At 41.2% G+C, this 18044-nt stretch overlaps 3 protein-coding genes across 3 annotated transcripts in view; all 3 read left to right on the forward strand.

Annotated features, from left to right (window-relative positions):
• LOC310801982 (RNA-binding Raly-like protein) overlaps window positions 1-5650 on the forward strand; it is a gene marked incomplete at both ends in the record, with an annotated part of 33941 nt that extends 28291 nt beyond the window's left edge. Inside the window, 4 exons of the mRNA XM_083666208.1 lie at window positions 2736-2905; window positions 4048-4161; window positions 4623-4783; window positions 5612-5650. Coding sequence (XP_083522334.1) covers window positions 2736-2905; window positions 4048-4161; window positions 4623-4783; window positions 5612-5650 — 484 coding nt within the window. The remainder of the gene's footprint in view (window positions 1-2735; window positions 2906-4047; window positions 4162-4622; window positions 4784-5611) is intronic.
• Window positions 5651-8736: 3086 nt separating this feature from the next.
• On the forward strand, window positions 8737-9830 carry LOC310802001 (5-hydroxyisourate hydrolase-like; the record flags this gene model as incomplete). Its single annotated transcript, XM_083666226.1, has 3 exons — window positions 8737-8870; window positions 9234-9369; window positions 9723-9830. The coding sequence occupies 3 exons, from the start codon at window positions 8737-8739 to the stop codon at window positions 9810-9812; spliced, it is 360 nt and encodes a 119-aa protein (XP_083522352.1). The 3' UTR covers window positions 9813-9830.
• A 407-nt stretch (window positions 9831-10237) lies between these two features.
• On the forward strand, window positions 10238-17545 carry afg3l1 (AFG3-like AAA ATPase 1). The gene is made up of 16 exons (XM_083666750.1): window positions 10238-10497; window positions 10665-10752; window positions 11175-11269; window positions 11553-11702; window positions 11914-11988; window positions 12248-12372; window positions 12756-13026; window positions 13128-13265; window positions 13392-13545; window positions 13731-13838; window positions 13961-14086; window positions 14380-14490; window positions 14688-14803; window positions 16005-16205; window positions 16516-16710; window positions 16892-17545. The coding sequence occupies exons 1-16, from the start codon at window positions 10366-10368 to the stop codon at window positions 17114-17116; spliced, it is 2310 nt and encodes a 769-aa protein (XP_083522876.1). The 5' UTR covers window positions 10238-10365; the 3' UTR covers window positions 17117-17545.
• The last annotated feature ends 499 nt before the right edge of the window (window positions 17546-18044 follow it).

Raw genomic sequence — 18044 nt, forward strand, 5'->3', positions numbered from 1 at the left:
ATTTTCCTTTGTTTCATGTTGTTTATGTACGGTATAGGAGGAGGTTATGATGACATTCACAACTTCCCAGTCAAGTTTGCTCATTCCAATCTAGTGTCCCTTTCATACAATGTGTTATGCTCCATTAAATATATCTCTAAGTAGGGCCCTCCTTATCCACCCTGACTGTGGGTCTCTAGGCCCCTCGGACCAGAGGAAGTACTGTAGTAACTCACTAAATACCAATGTACCAGTTAAAATGATACCGGCTTTGCTGCTACATTGGTACATGTAGCAAGTGATTTCTTCAACATTTCTGTATCATTTGCACTGTGATATTTTTTGTATTAGGTCTCTGATATCTACAGGCAACATGTTGTCATTTGAGCTTTGTACTTATCTTGAACAACCCCAGCCCAGTCAGGCCAGTGGTGGCAACAGAGCAGCTCACCAGCCAATATCGTACCCCTAGTGGTAAAACTATGGCATCCGTCATGGCATTATTCCACTTTTTAATATTTATATATCCCAATCAATATTTGATCTGACTGTTCTGGAGGATAACATTTAAATTGTAACCAGCATTGTATGGCTTGTTTTAAGAAGGGTCATACTTTGTACAGTATTTCATTTTCAACATACCGAAAATGAGTAATCTGTAGAAAGGCAAAAAGCCATTTTTAAATAGAGGATGATCTCATTTTAGTAATCTGCCGGAGAACCAGTTTGGGTGTACAGTAAGTATAATGAATAATAGGATCATTTATATGCCATTTAGCTGACACTTTTATCCAAAGCGACTTACATTGCAGTGAGTGCATACATTTCAGTATATATGGTCCCAGCAGGAATCAAACCCACAACCTAAGCATTGTTAGCACCATGTTCTACCAACTGAGCCACATCGTTCGTTGCTTGTGAACTCAATAGATTGTTATAGATATTCTCAAAGAAGTGTGGATCCTCATTATTTGGACCATATAGATTAACAAGACAAATCTGTTTATTGTACAATAACATCATCAAGAGGATCCACCTACCTAACAGATCTATTTTCTCAGTTTGAACAATGGGATTAAAGTTCTCCCCCCCCAATCCTTGTGCTTTTTATTAGACCTTTGTGTCCAGGCCTGACAAAACTCTAACCTCAGTGCTGCTACTAACTCAGCGGTTGTGATGTTAGAGACCGGTCTCAATCCTGCCTTTTTATATAACTGTTCTTGTTTCATCCCTTTTGTAACATCCAAACTTTGGTATAATGCAGTTTTATCTGGCGTTGGCAACGGCGCTAGCATTGTCTGAAATATTAGCGCTATGTTCAAGACCAGATTTTCCAGCGTGCATGATGGCACCTGACCTGCTTATTGTCCCACGTGAGCGCAGACGAGACATGGCTACAGTGCAGTGGTATTACCGCCGACTGAAATTGCCATTATGCCTGAGTTTGGACTTGCGTACGTTTTGCGCCGGCTTTATTTATGCAAGAGGAAAAAACAGACTCACTCAAAGAAGCTCAATCGGTGAGATATAAGGACGATCACAAGGGCATACATTGTGTCTGTTAAGTGTACGTTGTGCCTGAATGGGTGTTTTATAGACCAGGGGTGACTATCTGGAGTTGTTTAATTCTAATAGTTATAAAAGGTGACTTTACACCATGATGTCTCCCTTGTTTGACCCCCCCCCCCCCTTTGATGTGACACCTTTACACTCTTCACTGTGATATAGGTGTGGCATTACTTTATCTCTGGGGAAAGTTTTTGACCTTGTGACTGACAGAACCAATTTGATGTAAGGGAAGAGTCAGCAGGCTCAGCTCAGGCTGGGGATGACATGGACGGGACATACTGTATACCTCAGACAGGGCTGGTGTCTCTGTCAAACTCCATAGTCTATCACTGAGATGATCTGGAACAGCATGACTGACTATCTGCTGTGTCATCTTATACAGAATACACACACACAAACTCACACAAACTCTCTCTCTCTCATACACTCACACTCACACTCACACACACACACACACACACACACACACACACTCACACACACACACACACACACACACACACACACACACACACACACACACACACAGCTGCAGTATCGGTGGTATCAGGAGTGATGCCTGTACTTAGAGAGATGAATGGGCTTGAGAATGACTGATCCTCTGCCTCCTCTCTGGTTAACCTCCACTCACTCTGATGGCGAGTGGTGCACCCTGGCTCAAGGCCCAGCACGAACCAAAGCACAGCTCTTCAGGCCTATTCACTAGCTGGCTGTAAGATCTATTTTAGTAGTTGGATTACATCTAGGATCATAAAGTACAAACATACTGTGTAGTTAGTAATGTCACCAAATGGCGTGTTGACTACTTCCCAGCCTAATTTGAATCACATGACAAACCTTAAACTGGAAATTTGTCTCTAGGCAGGTGTTTTTAATACTTCCCATGAAAGTAGTGCTACAGCCACACACTGTAGATTCCTTTAGTATCTGTCGCGATTACAGAACAGTTATCATATAAACAGTCTAATGGTCCAACTCTCCTGGGAATTTTAGAAAGGTTCTGATTGTTAAGGAATGATCTATTCAAAGCAAGGTAGGGAAATCCTTAATATGATTGTTTAAAATGGTATATCTTTTTATGTGCAACAGGCACATCCATTCCAGAAAGACACTTGCCAGGTGCTATGATTTTTTGTTTGCTTATAACTGAATAATAATCATAATCAACCTTTTTTGTTTTCCTGCAGGGTATTTGACTACCAGCGTGTTCCGGTCTCCATGATGCCTGTCCCAGTGGATCCCAGCCCCATCAAACGCTCCCGTCCGCCTTCCTCCTCCTTGGGCGTGCACCGCTCCAGAGATAGACCACAGAGCAAGAGCAGCGCCCGCACCGGCTCTTCCAGCACCAGGGCCAAATGTGAGGGACATCACACTGAAACACACACTCACTCTCACACACACACACACACACGCAGTATGTACACAAGCTTACACACACACACACACACACACACACGCAGTATGTACACAAGCTTACACACACACATACACTTGCATATAGATACATACACACACACACACACACACACACACACACACACACACACAGACAGACACACGCACACAGACAAACTCATAAAAACAGTCTATTACTGTATGAAAGTCATCTGTGCACTGAGTCTCTTCCATTGAGTGTATGTTCTGCTGAGTATGATGTGAGTGTATGTGTGTGAGTGTGTGTATGAATCCATGTGGGAGGGTTTATATATTGTATGCATGAGTGTTCCTCCCGGTGTAATGGCTTGTCTTCATGGGGAATGGCAGCCGTGGGAGCCCCAGGGCACAGTGAGAGGCACCAGATGGTCTCTTCATTAAAAGCCTCTCTACCACGGGCCCTCTCCTTCTATAACCCAGCCGAGCCTATCAGGCCCTGCAATTATACCGAGTTAATAGTGCATAACAAATAAGAATTGTTTATACTAGTTTATTACAAGCCTTAATAGTTTTTACTGCCAGCCCATCAGTGGGAAATTAGATTGCCTTTGTAGCTGTAGAGGTCGAAAAGATGTTAATAGTGAAGAGTTATCAGGGGTCGTTCTCCGAGCCTGGGCTGTGATACTATGAATGTTCTATTAAAGATCATAGCTAGGGTAATAGTGTAGGGGAAATGTTAGGGGTAAGGGTGCTTACAGTGAGTGTATGGGCACACAGAGTGGATGAGTGCAGGAGTCAACAGAAGTCTAGTTTCTATTGCTGTAATCACTGCCTCTGAGCCGAATCCGACACTCTTGTCTTGTCCCTGTATGACCCTTTGAAGAACCTTTTTTAGTTCCATTTCCATTTCCATTTCCACAGTGAGGGTTCTACATAGCACCACAATGGGTAGAACCATTTTTTCTAAGAGTGTATCTTGCAGTAAGATTCATGCATGTATTTTACATTATTTTTTGTTACTCATACATTTATGTTAATGGAAGACTTGTCTGGATATTACTGTAGCGTATGCACATTGCACACAGACCTCAAATAAGGACTTATCTTTCTTCCTCTGTCTTGCAGTGAAGATGACAGAGCTGCTGGCCATAAAGAGGGAGTTAACTCTGATCAAGGTGCAGATTGACGGGCTGTTGGACAGCGTGGACAAGATGGACAGACAGAGGAAGGACCACTCAGGTAGGAGGGCTGGGCTGGAGGCTGGGTTTGGGTTTGTGGTGTTGGGGAGTTTTGATTTCATGCTATCTTTTCATCAAGAATGTCTCATATGCTGGTGCTTATGATAGTTTATAATCTCTTCTGCACTTGCACTCTTGGTCAGAGACAACTGTGAGTGATAACAACAAAGTGTTAGTCATTGTTGGGAGAAAAGAAAATCGATTTGTCTTCACATTATCATTGAGAGTGAATGCTAGGCCAGTAATAATAATCTAATATCTTCAGACAGCAATCGATCAGTGAAAAAGTAATTGCTGACAAGCTAAGGTTGGTTAGTTTGCCAAGGCAGCGCACATCATAACAAAAGAGTAAAAAACTATTAAAAGAGGGCCTACAAAATATCTTATGGAGGGTTGTGCTGCACTGAAAGCAGAGCTAGCTTTCTATTTTATAAATAGTGTGTGTCTGTGTGTGGACTCCAGAGTCACCTCCGACCCGGGATTGCAGTGTGTCAGACTCTCCTTATCGTGGCTCAGTGAGCAGTCTAGAGGACTCCCCCGTTATCCACCTCCACAGACAGAAAGAGAGTCCAGAGCCAGGAGAGGCCAGCGACGATGAGCATCACCACCATCATCATCACAGGGTAAACAACAACACACTGACTCTGGTGCCCCCTACCGGAGACAACTAACACTAGCACCTCAAAAATACATATGCACTGTGTTCATGAACAAGTTTGTACAGTGCATTGACATAGATATTTATTCTTTTGTAGAGAAAATATCTTCAAAAGGTTGGGGAATTGGTACACATATTGCAATAGCATGAGGTAAATCTGCCTTGGTTGCCATACCTTTCAACAACTGGGGAGAACCGTATTTCTGTGCAAATGCTGGCACTGAAACACACACAACAGTCCTTTACTTTCAATGAATAAAGAGAGTGAGACAGAGTGAACTTGTGCTATCCCTTCAAAAGGAGTATAATTATCTACAATTATACTCCGATGTCTCCCTACCTGGCTGACACAATAAGTACTCTGCCTCAATAACCAGTGTTCATTATATCTGCCACACTGTGTGGGCTGAGCTGTAGGTGGGTTTGTTCAAGGCGCATCATTGTTCTTCTGACAGCATCCTCAGTTAGAGGAGGAAGGATATGGGCGGTGTGAATAAAGTAGAGGTGTGTCAGCGTCAACCACCATGTAGCATCCCAAAACTCTCCCAACCGATGTGTAATTCCACCTTTAGGTTTGCCGGTGTCATCCACCCGTTGCCCCCCAAACAGGGTTTTGGGATGGTGTTATTCTGCAATAAGCCTGCACATCATCAGTGATCATCTCTATTACAGAAACAGTGAAATTACCACAGCTGGCCATTTGATTAAGTTAATTTTGTTGATGAAAATGCACCGTGACTGAATTCCCCATCTGTGCATCTATTTACTTTTCCTCTCACTCTTGCTTTCTCAGATAAGTAATCATCACTCTGACCTGGATGAGGATATGTGAGGGAGTCCAGATCAGGTATCGAATGTATAATAAATTAGATATATGACTACCGTCAACTCTTGATTAATGCAATCTTGGGACAGTCGTGACAGCATGCATTTATCTGTAGCATCTGGAGAATGTAATTGAATCAGGACTGGGAAATGATATTGCACTTATCCAAAGTGCACTTATCAGGAGTATAACGGTCTCATGATGCACTTCAAGACTTCTGGAGTTTGAGACTAAAAAGAGTCTGATTATGATTAATTTTCAATATTGTTCTCACTTGAGTTGTCTCTTTTTAGACTCAACAGGAACCCTGAGAGACAGAGAGATGGAGGGTGCATCAACATGGACACATCATCATCAGCCACAGTATACTTTACAAACTTGGATCCATCTTCTTGGTTACCTGGTACCTCACTTTCATAATCGTAATATACTTACTGTACAGTACTATACTGTATCTCCATCTCCATCTATTCTAAGCAAAAGGTTCCAATAAGTTATGGATGGACTTCAGAAAATCGTGGCAGCTTTCAAAAATGTGTTGTCTTGGAGGGGACTGCTTAGAGATATAATACATACACACACATCTAGGCAGACTGACCTACAGACAGACACGTTGACAGTATATACTGACATGACACTAACACACAAACAAACATGCATTGTTTACACATTTCTCAGATTAGATATGAGGACTTGTGATGTTGTTGGGCACTTAATGTATACAGATACTTTAGTTTAATGCAGGTCACCACAGAATATAAATGTGTAATAAATCAATTGATACAGTAAAAAGCTGAATTAGACATATACAGTTCTATTGGGCATCCACACTCGCTGTGAGTTCTCTTCAACTCTATAGTTGATTCCATTTTTGCATCCACATGGATCCCATATATGTCCACATTAATAAAGACAGTCAGTGTGACAACAGCTGTCAGTGCTGTGTTATCGCTCAGTTCATAATCACCAGGCCTGTTGCTGTTATTTGTAGCCAGCTGTGATTGGGAACAAACACACTGCACTCCACCGCGGCCCCTACCAATACAGAACCTCCCTCGGGCCTGCGTGCATGGTTTTATGGCTCTGGTGAATTACAGTGTTTATTTAACTGAGAAACTAAATTATGAACATAGAGGACTAGAGCATTGCTGTTTACTATTCATCAGTGTGCAATGTTTGAGAAGTGAGAAAGTATATACTGACTTACAAACCATGAAAAAAACACCATGACATTAAATTAGGGATTTTGATGATTATGTTGATCTAAGGACCATTTATTTCACATCTGAAGGCTGATGGACTATACTTATGGACTATAATTAATGTAAATAGTCATGAAAATGCTATGATGTACTATATTCACTATAATATGAAAACAACTGTTCTCATTATCTCATTATACATACTAGTCTGGAAATTGAATAAGCCTGTAATTACATGTCAAAGGTGAAGAGGAGATAAAGGGAACATGATAATTGACTTAACACTGTATGTACTGTACTACTGATCATTTTTATTGTGTTAAATATCCTCATTAGATGAATATGATTATATACAGCATTATGCTTTTACTTTGCATTATTATTACATGTTCATGTTCTGCTTATCATTTATCTTTTTGTGATTGTACTCAGTATTCTGAATGTAACCTATAACATTGTGACAGTAGTAAAGTTATTTTCATAAAAATGAGTGTTATTTGACCACATTTGAGGGGTGTACATGTTTCAGATGGTAAGGACTATACAAAAAGGAAACATTCAATGAAGTGATTCTCATGTTATCTGTCAAATCATGGGCTCAATAAACAACTATTGACTATAACTATAACTACTAAGCCTGAAAAAGTTAACAATAAGCCTCTATAAATCAATATGTAAGCCTATAATAGGGGTTGAATTATACAATTTATTTTCAGTGACAAATTCACTGAAATTCATCTGACTTGTGAGAATTCATTCTACTTTTCCTAGGCAACTCATATCCCTTTGATTATATCACCAGGTTACTGTAAGCATAGTTAACAATTAGCGTTATATCTTCCCGTGTGCTTTCGATTCCTCTTGTTGTCCCATTAACCTATGGCCAGCTAAGCATATGCGTGTAGGTCATTTGTAGATTATTTTCGACTGATTCAAGGCTTTCTTGTGGGTATTAAATCGGTCAACCACGATTACAGCTGTGCAGAGTCAGACTTGTCGAGATAGCTCAACCTTTGGCACATGACGTAGTTGTGAGTCCTGAGTTCACCCAAAAGAAAAACGAATTTGCCTGTTTTGTTCAGCCTGGTGTTCTGATGAGTGGGTCTACCAATCAAACTAAAAGTTGTTTAATAAAAGACTAGTTCAGCGACTATAGCTATAGCATCGAATCCATCCGTATGACGTCTCTATCGATTCATTGTTAATTTACTTGGGAAACAGTTCAAGCACCACAAGGAACTTGAGACAGCTTGAGGAGAAAATACCGACGGCTACTCGTGTGCGCAAAGGTGCCAGTAAGAATTCAACCCACCTTGACCAGGTATTACCGCACCAGTTTGTCATTATTTGTATGCAAGGATTTGTGTTAAGAACTGATTGAGTGTGTTCACATTGGTGTAACTAAGTAAAACATTTCTTTTCATACAATTTGGACCCACTGCCAGTGATATTTTATTTTTTATTTTATAAATAATGAAATATACCCCTTGCTATAATGACTTCTGGACTGCATACTGAGAGTAGAGCACAAATGTAGCTTACATCATAACCAAAGCAATTAAGGACGTATTACTTTGTACATTGTTTGTATTTGTGTGGTCATTTACTCTGTAAACAAATGATGTAATGCTTATAGCTTCAAATCATGTTTAAAAAAAGTAATGCTGCTTTAAACAGATGTCATAGAAAGCAAATGCATTGCATTAAAATGCAGTTGCTCCATACATTTTGTTAGTAGCCATGCATGCAGCAATCACTGACAGTGCTTTTAATGCATATGCACACATAGTCATAGTTACATCTTGTGTACAGTAGATCATTCAGCAAAGTTTGCAGTGATAATTCTTTGGCCAATTCCTACCTACTCTGCCACTTTCTCCACAGTCAGAGATGTACAAACTTGAGGGCAGCCCCCTGACCACCCATGTGTTGAACACTGGTGATGGTATTCCAGGGGCCAGAATAGCCCTCAGTCTGCACGGCCTGGACTCAAACCTGATCATCTGGAATCTGATTACTGTGGGGTAGAGTAAATAACTTGTTAACCCACTGTTTCTCTCCCCCTGTTCATGTTCAGAAGGATGTATTTTGGGGTGTATCTTAATAGCCAATATCATGGCCAATCCCAGTGAATATAGGCGACTGTAGACTACAACCATAAAGAAATGCTACATTATATTATCTCTGCTTATCTCTCTCGCTGTTGTTATTTCTTACGTCTATGATCTCTAGGCTACAATACAATATCATGTATTGAGAGATGGGCTGACAAATTAATGCAGATTCACTACCTTCAAATTATATAAATGTATACTCAGACAGGTAGCCTAATTATTTTATTTTTAAAGGCTACAATATGCAATCATTTCAACGGTTTGTCATTTTAGAACCACAGATGAAGATGGCCGCTGTCCAGGACTCATTACCAGGGAGGCATTCACTCCTGGGATGTACAAGATGCGTTTTGAAACTAGCCAGTATTGGGAGAGTTTGGGTCAGACCTCCTTCTATCCATATGTTGAGGTGAGGTCAGCCAAATAAATATTAGGTTTTGTTTTTGCAACAGACTACCAGATGTGTTGTGTTATTTGTCAGAAAAAAAAAAATAGGTTACCTGGCAAGACAGGCACATACTGTAGATATCTGGTACATCTAGGTTTCATGGTCTATATCTGGGGAATGCAAATATTTAGATCTGTATGCTGACAATCTATAGCAGGGGTTAATCAAATCAGAGTTCTTTTTTTTTTCAGGGGATTCCAATTTGCAATCTGGAGACCCCACACAGGCTCCTGACTGCAAGTTTCTAATCCATTTTGAAGCTTTGCAGCATTTTAGAGGTTGCCAACTAAACTTCTATACATATTTTTTTTCAGATTGTCTTCACCATAACCAACCCAAATCAGAGATTCCATCTTCCCCTTCTCCTGAGCAGATTCTCCTACAGTACCTATAGGGGAAGTTAGAGCCATGCAACTCCTCTGTCCTATGGTTGTCTTACAATGTGATATAACTGACGTGAACTAAGTTACTGAAAAAGTAAATTTTCTATTACGGTATACGTTTTGTAACATATGACCTGTCAAATGTCGCATGCCGATTGCACGCACTTGCGCCTCGGTGAAAAATGTGTGAGCCAATCACAGAATGAGATAGAGCTCCCGCTGAAGGACCTAAAGCCGTCTTATTCGCGCATGAATGTAATAAAAAGATTTAAAAGGTGTACACTTATAATTATTGAAAATGCTGACCTAATTTCATGTGGTTGAATAATATTCGGACATTTTGCAAACAATGTTAGATCACATTATATTGTTTTACGAAGAAATGTTGAATTACATGACACATTTTGTCAGGCATAATTTTAGTTATCTTACCTGGTCCTCTATGGCCTTACTCCAGTTGACATTCTTGCACTGTTATTATCCATAACTGTAACTGATGAACAGTAAGAAGCGAAGATTTCTACAAAATTAGCGCGTATTTGACGTAGATAGGAGGAGAAGCGGCAGCGAGAGGATGGCTCAAATGATGGGGCTTCTCTCGGCAGCTGCTTTACCTCTGCGGATCGCAATGAGAGCTTGGGGACGTACTTCAGTGGCAGCAAGGAACCTCTCTATCCTTGGCTATCGTGGCTCCGCTGCTGTCAGAGTAAGCTTGTTTTGTTATGTGACCAGCCAACATGCTAGCTTACCCAACATGCTGGTGTTCAGTGAACATTGTCAAGTAACACAATCATATGACATGATGATATAGATAGATAGCTATATATATTTAACAGCAATGCTAATGCTGTAGTTTCCTGCTTTCCTCCACAGAATATTGCTCTGACACCAAATACATTATTGTCATCTCATGGAATCTATTCAACTCACGGGCTACTTTATTCAAACGAGCCACCAAAAGGTAAAACCAACGTGCCATCTTCGGAACTAGCTCCTCTATCTGTGACTAGGCTTTTATGTATAATTTATACATTTGGATGTTGTGTATATACATAACCACAACATCCACATTTATACATTGATATATAAGCCTAGTCACAGATGGGTCTTAGGAGCTAGTAACATTAAAGTGTATCTAGCCTACATTAAAAATGTCCCAGATGCCTTCCTTCATCCCCCGTAACTGTGTTGTGGACTTTTAACTGTAGCTACAGTTCAGGTGTCATAATTTGATCTGCTTGGTAGTAAAGAGGTCAGTCCTGTGTCTGGACTGCTGCTAAGCATGAGATGGTACCCTGCCAAAGATGATACTGTAGGATATACTGGCTCTGCTATCCTAGTGTATGAACTGACTTAATCCAATCATTCATTTTTAATTGGCAGATGGCAAGGAATCAGAGTCTCGTGGCAGTGGAGGGCGAACAGGTGGAGGTGGAGGGAGAAGAGGAGGAAAAGATTGGTGGAGCCGTATGCAAAAAGTATGTATGTGAATAGCCTTAACCAACTATTATTGCTGCTGTACCTTAATATGACATCCCTTGGTGAGATTTACATACTGGTCATGTTTAGTCACAGTGTCAATGAAGTTGAGCATCTCCCTCAATTCAAGACACATCATGAAAATGTAATCCAGGTTGTTGGTGGTCAAATCAAACAAGTTATTTGTCTATGGCTGTTAAGGTCGTCACCCTTTTCCTCGATTGGATTTGGTAGGCACTCTCTGGATCTTTACATGGTGTTCTCTTTGTCCCTTTACTCTAGGGGGATTTCCCATGGGATGAGAAAGATTTCCGCTATATGGCAGTGGCAGCTGCTGGGATATCCTCTACTTTTCTCTTTTACTACTTTAGAGACACAGGCAAAGAGATCACCTGGAAGGACTTTGTTCACCGCTACCTTGGCAGAGGATTGGTGAGAATGAGACTACAACATTTTGTGAAATATTTATGTGGAAACATACTGACAATTGACACAATTGTTATGTGAAAGTGATGAGAACTTTGTTTTGTTGCCATTCATAGTTTGTGAGTATAAGTATGTAAGTATCTAAAGGAATTGCAACTACGCATTATGATAAATCTTTCCATATGGTTTTGTGAAGCTTTGTCTGTTCTTTTCACAGGTTGACCGTTTAGAGGTCGTCAACAAACAGTATGTGCGAGTCATTTTAATACCAGGAGCAGACACCTCAGAAGGGGTATGTGAAAGTGACCCAACCTCTTGAAATAGAACTAAAATACTAACTTATGATGACAACAGATTGCTCTACTTGACTTGCTTAACTAAGGATTTATCCCAGCAAGGATGAATAACAATTCTCAGTAATATTCAATTAATTGAAGGAGTTAATATTTTGTCAATGCATATAGGTGTTGCATTATGGAATGGGATCCATGCCTTTATAACTCTGTTGAATAGTTCTAGTGACATGTTGTACATTGGTGTGTCTTCTCCAGAGCTACGTGTGGTTCAACATCGGCAGTGTGGACACCTTCGAGAGGAACCTGGAAGCTGCCCATTACGAGCTGGGTTTGGAGCCCTCTCATCGGGCTGCTGTAGTGTACAGCTCAGAGAGTGACGGGTGAGTGCATACACACACACACACACACACACACACACACACACACACACACACACACACAGACACACACACACACACAGCCATTTTAGGCATGATATGACAACATACCTCAGTGACATGGATTGAATCAATCATGTATTATGACACTTTGGAATATTCCGATTTGAAGATCAGTTATTAAACAGACTCATAAGTCGTCATCTGTGCACAAGTTGACATTTTATTGATTTGTGAAGAGGTCTTTTTAAGTTATCCCAGCAGGCTATATCTTGGTGGAAGAAAGACAATGCTGAAATAACTATAGAAGTGCCCAATTTGTGCTGGTACAGTATGCATATGCCTTAATATTTCACTCTATAATTAACAAATGATTCCTCCCACAGCTCGTTTATGATGAGTATGATTCCCACCTTGCTGTTGATCGGATTCCTGCTCTTTACCCTGCGTCGGGGACCAATGGGCGGAGGCGCTGGGGGTGGAAGGGGAGGTCCTTTCAGCATGAGTGAATCAACAGCCAAGATGATGAAAGATAACATCAATGTCAAGTTTAAGGATGTGGCTGGGTGTGAGGAGGCCAAGTTGGAGATCCTGGAGTTTGTCAACTTCTTGAAGAACCCTCACCAGTACCTGGACCTAGGGGCTAAGATACCAAAGGTAATGGGATGGGACAAGGGCAAAAGCTTTTGTTTGTAGATATAATGTACTTATATTATTACATATTCATAGGTTGTGTTGGGCTATGTGTGTGTTTTCAGGGTGCTGTGCTGTCTGGACCTCCAGGCACAGGCAAGACCCTGCTGGCTAAGGCCACTGCCGGAGAGGCCAATGTCCCCTTCATCACAGTCAATGGCTCAGAGTTCCTGGAGATGTTTGTGGGAGTTGGACCTGCCAGGGTGAGTACACAGGCAGAGTAAATGCTATCCCTATAACTAGCTATCCACATGGATACATTTGCCTTGAAATAAAATTCCAGAGAAGTCCATCTGTTTAGAGGCATATTGACTCTTTTTTTCTTGTAGGTAAGGGACATGTTTGCCATGGCTCGGAAAAATGCCCCATGTATCCTCTTCATTGATGAGATTGATGCGGTGGGTCGTAAGAGGGGCGGAGGTAACTTTGGGGGCCAAAGTGAGCAGGAGAACACCCTCAACCAGCTGCTAGTGGAGATGGATGGTGAGTTTACAGGAAATATGGGGAAATAAAGCATCATTTGGAAAAGGCTGGGCATCACCACAAGAATTGCATGTTCATCTATGTCCCCTGTTGATCTTGTCTGTCATTTCCCTAAAATATCAAGTACAGTATTATATACAGTAAAATATACTTTAAAATAATAACTTACAACTGTTGGTTTCTAGGGTTTAATACAAGCACTAATGTAGTAGTCCTCGCTGGTACCAACAGACCTGACATCTTGGATCCTGCACTAATGAGGCCTGGCAGATTTGACAGGCAGATTTACATAGGTATGTAACCTGGAGCTGTTTGTGTGTAACAGCAATGAAATGTCTTCTTACAGTTCCAATACTTGTATCGATAATATTTGTTGAATTATTAATTCAATACATGTCCATTGTATTCCTTTCAGGCCCACCCGACATTAAGGGCAGAGCGTCTATCTTCAAAGTGCACTTACGGCCAATCAAACTGGACCCCAATATGGACAGAAATGGACTGGCCAGGAAAATGGCTGCTGCCACACCAGGATTCACAGGCAAGTTGAGCCCCTTTACATGAGACACCTTCGGTGCCTCACAGTAGTCTAAAGTGGCTTCCTGTCCTCTGCTCCGTTCCTCCATGTACTCTGATCTGAAGGCATAGGGAAGGTGAAAGAACAATAGTAAATGCCTACCAGGTATTTTATTTCCCCGGTCCAGCCCTCTTACAATGGTGCAAGTGATGAAGTGAAGGAGAGGAGAAGATCAAGTAAGCCAAGCAAGACAACCCCATGTTTATTAACATCTTGTAAATGGGTTTTTAATATTCTCTTTCTTCCCATTACCCCAGGAGCCGACATAGCTAACGTGTGCAACGAGGCTGCGCTCATTGCTGCTAGGCATCTCAACCCGTTTGTGGGTGGAAAACACTTTGAGCAGGCCATCGACAGAGTCATTGGAGGTGAGTGCAGTTTCCTTTCACACCTTCTTTTGTCCCTGATCTCTAAATGTCCCACCATAAGGATGGGAACAGCAGCAGTATCAGCCTTTTTACAACTTTCTCTCTCTCTCTGTCTCTCTCTCTGTCTCTCTCTGTCTCTCTCTCTCCCTCTCTCTTTCTCTCCCTCTCCCTCTCCCTCATGCTGTCTCTCTGTTTAGGTCTTGAGAAGAAGACCCAGGTCCTGCAGCCCAATGAGAAGAAGACCGTAGCGTACCATGAAGCAGGCCATGCCATAGTGGGCTGGTTCCTGCAACACGCAGACCCACTACTAAAGGTAACTCCTTCTTTAGATGCTTTGTTTTGTATTGATGTTTGGTCTGGGGTTGCTAACCAGACAAACCATTATCTAAATATGCCTTTTATATACTCATGTCATTTTCATGTGACATGACACATCACTCTATAAACCACTCTGTTTCACTACAACCTCCACATGAAATCAAATCAATGTTAGGAGGTCTGAGACATCATTATACAAGCTCTGTCTTAAATAACCATGAGGTTAAAGGGATGGTTCAGCCTAATTTAATGTTTAGGTGAAATATCATCTTACCCTGAGTTGTCCTCATAGGCCAGTAGTGAAAGATTCTCCAGTTCTCTGGGTCTACTTTGCTCCTTTGCTAGCATTGTGACTGCCAGTGGCACTTGGTCCTAGCATAGATTTTTGCTTATGATGACTGATTTGTAGATAATTCACTTACTTTAGACAAATGTACTTGTTGTAAGTTGGCAACAACAACAACAGTTAGCAGCACCAGCTTCAATAGACAGCATTCCAATGTCCCTAAGTTATCATTTTTAAAATTACATAGGCTGCAGCACAGGCAGCGCTGACAACTCAAGGTAAGATGATATTTCACCTAAACATTAAACTAGGCTGAACCATCCCTTTAACCTCATGGTTATTTAAGAAATAGCTTGTATAATGATGTCTCAGACCTCCTTTAAATCACATAATAGATGGTTTGAAAACATTTATATGTCCTATGCATATTTAATGCGCTTAGTGTCTCTTTGTGCAGAGGTTTGCGTCGTGTCATTAAAGTGTATTTGGGCGATACATTATATTTTCTTAACTCCTAAAAATGTGCCCTGAAATAGGGGGAGTATGTATAAAACGTGTTGTCATTTCTAAATGGTGAAACCAATATGTACACAAATACCATCAAATACAAGTTGAGAGTCTGTACTTTAACCTCACAGTAAGTATAAATCCAATCTTTTGGGGTATAGGTCCAAGAAAACATGAAAAGAAGAAAACATGCTTCACTGTCCCATTACTTACTAAGGGCACTGTATATACAGTTAATGTAGTTACTGAATGTCCTGAAGGAGTTTATACATCTGTTCTGTTCTGATGGAATAACTGCAGTGCAAAGTAACTAACCACAGTGTCTCCAGCCATCACCAATCTAACCCACTAGAAAATGCAGCTTTACTTCATATCGTAGTCATGAAGTTGTTGTCCTCCCTAGGTGTCCATCATCCCCAGAGGGAAGGGATTAGGGTATGCACAGTACCTGCCCAAAGAGCAGTATCTGTACACCCGTGAGCAGCTCTTTGACAGGATGTGTATGATGCTGGGGGGACGCGTGGCTGAACAGGTCTTCTTTGGAAAGATCACGACTGGGGCGCAAGATGACCTGAAGAAAATCACCCAGTCAGCCTACGCACAGGTACAGTACTTCTGCATCTCAGCTTGTGCATCATGGAGGAGAGAGATGAGAGACATTGATAGTTGATACTGTAGTAATCTTTATGCCTTGATCAGAAGTGTTATAATATCTGCTGCACTTCATATCTCTTGCACATGAGTACATGTTTTAGAATGGGAAGTGCTTAACATATTGTATATTTCCATTTTAAAAACATCTTCAATTGAAACATCTTCAAATTTCACAGGCTCCTTCCCTTTCATCATTATCTGTCATCGTTGTGCACTACCTGTAATGTTGATTATTTGCTCCTATCCCCTCCTGTCTCCAGATAGTACAGTTTGGGATGAGTGAGAAGGTGGGTCAGGTGTCGTTTGATCTGCCTCGGCAAGGGGAGATGGTACTGGACAAGCCCTACAGCGAGGCTACGGCAGAGCTTATAGATGAGGAGGTGCGCGAGCTGGTTGACCGGGCCTATCAGAGGACTATGGACCTCATCCTAGAGAAGAGAGAGATGGTGGAAATGGTGAGACAGAGGGGAGAATGACACTTACTTAAATTAATATCACTTATATGGTGCTCCAATGTCAGTGCATTATTTTGTCATGTACCCTCTTCAGCGCACATGCACACAATCCTGCAGGTTTTCTCGAGGAACCATAGACTGTCTGGGGACCTTGTTCAATGTCTGCTCCATCTTCCCCCAGGTGGGTAAGCGTCTCCTAGAGAAGGAGGTCTTGGACAAGGCGGACATGCTGGAGCTGCTGGGGCCACGGCCTTTTGAGGAGATGTCTACCTACGAGGAGTTTGTGGAGGGGACTGGCAGCTTTGAGGAGGACACCAGCCTGCCAGAGGGCCTGAAGGACTGGAACCAGGAGAGAGGGGACGGCTCTGAGGAAGTGGCCTCAGTGCAGGAAAAACAGGCTGTGTAGCCAGACCAGACACAGAGTGACAGCCAATATCCAACTACCCCCTTCTCAGTGAACACACTGCTCATGTAACCTAGGCAGAGGGTTGGGTGGACTTAGTGCAGTGCCCTGGACATATTTTGTTGCCTCTGGTAATTGTTATGAGAAAACTTGCAAAAAGAATGGGTGTCTTTCAATGCCTTAATATTCGCCATATTTGTTCAAGGTACTGAGTTTGTACCACACATACGATGGTCCAGGAATATAGAAGGCAAAATGTGTGACCAGCAGTGGACACATTTTCATTGAAAGATTAGTTCTTTTTAGGAGTTTTATTTGTTATGATTTTCCCTCCATAAACAATTTAAAATCATGTGTGATTGCACTGAAAGATTGCTTTTTGATATATGCATATTTATTTAAATAAAAGGGATGTCTTCCCTGTACAATTGACTGCTCAAATGGATTTATTATACTCCCTCAAAAGAACCCCTCATTTCAAGGCTTGTTGTATAATCTCTGTATCTATTTAGAAGTACTCCTTATTAATGGTGCACCTACAGATATCTCATATCTAGTGTTGATACCCTCACATTACATTTCAGTAAGTAGGATATCATATAAATGGGAAATACTTAAGCCAAGAACATTTTTATATCTTCTGCAGTGTTAATGTTATTTGCAGATGTAAAGCATATTTTAATACGAGATTGATAACGTAAAATATTGCACATTTCAGGACTTCATGTAGTTTATCAGGCTCATCAATGAGAGGCTTGTAAGATCCTATTTATTGGAAACAAGACTATGCTAAGGGAATGTATTGTTGTTGTGGGTGTTAAGAGGGTGCTACGCTCTTTTTGAACAGGTTTGTGAACACATTTCTGCTACACCTATACATTACTGTAAACACATTTTACAGTGATCTATGTAAACTAGGGAGTTACTACCT

This window comes from Argentina silus, assembly GCF_951799395.1.
Source record: "Argentina silus genome assembly, chromosome: 3".
NCBI classification, from domain to species: Eukaryota; Metazoa; Chordata; class Actinopteri; order Argentiniformes; family Argentinidae; genus Argentina; species Argentina silus.

Coding starts and splice junctions, on each gene's coding strand:
- afg3l1 (XM_083666750.1), top strand. CDS start 10,366: ATGGCTCAAATGATGGGGCTTCTCTCGGCAGCTGCTTTACCTCTGCGG. Junction 11,703..11,913: donor GCTACCTTGGCAGAGGATTG/GTGAGAATGAGA, acceptor TTCTTTTCACAG/GTTGACCGTTTAGAGGTCGT. Junction 14,804..16,004: donor ACGCAGACCCACTACTAAAG/GTAACTCCTTCT, acceptor TGTCCTCCCTAG/GTGTCCATCATCCCCAGAGG.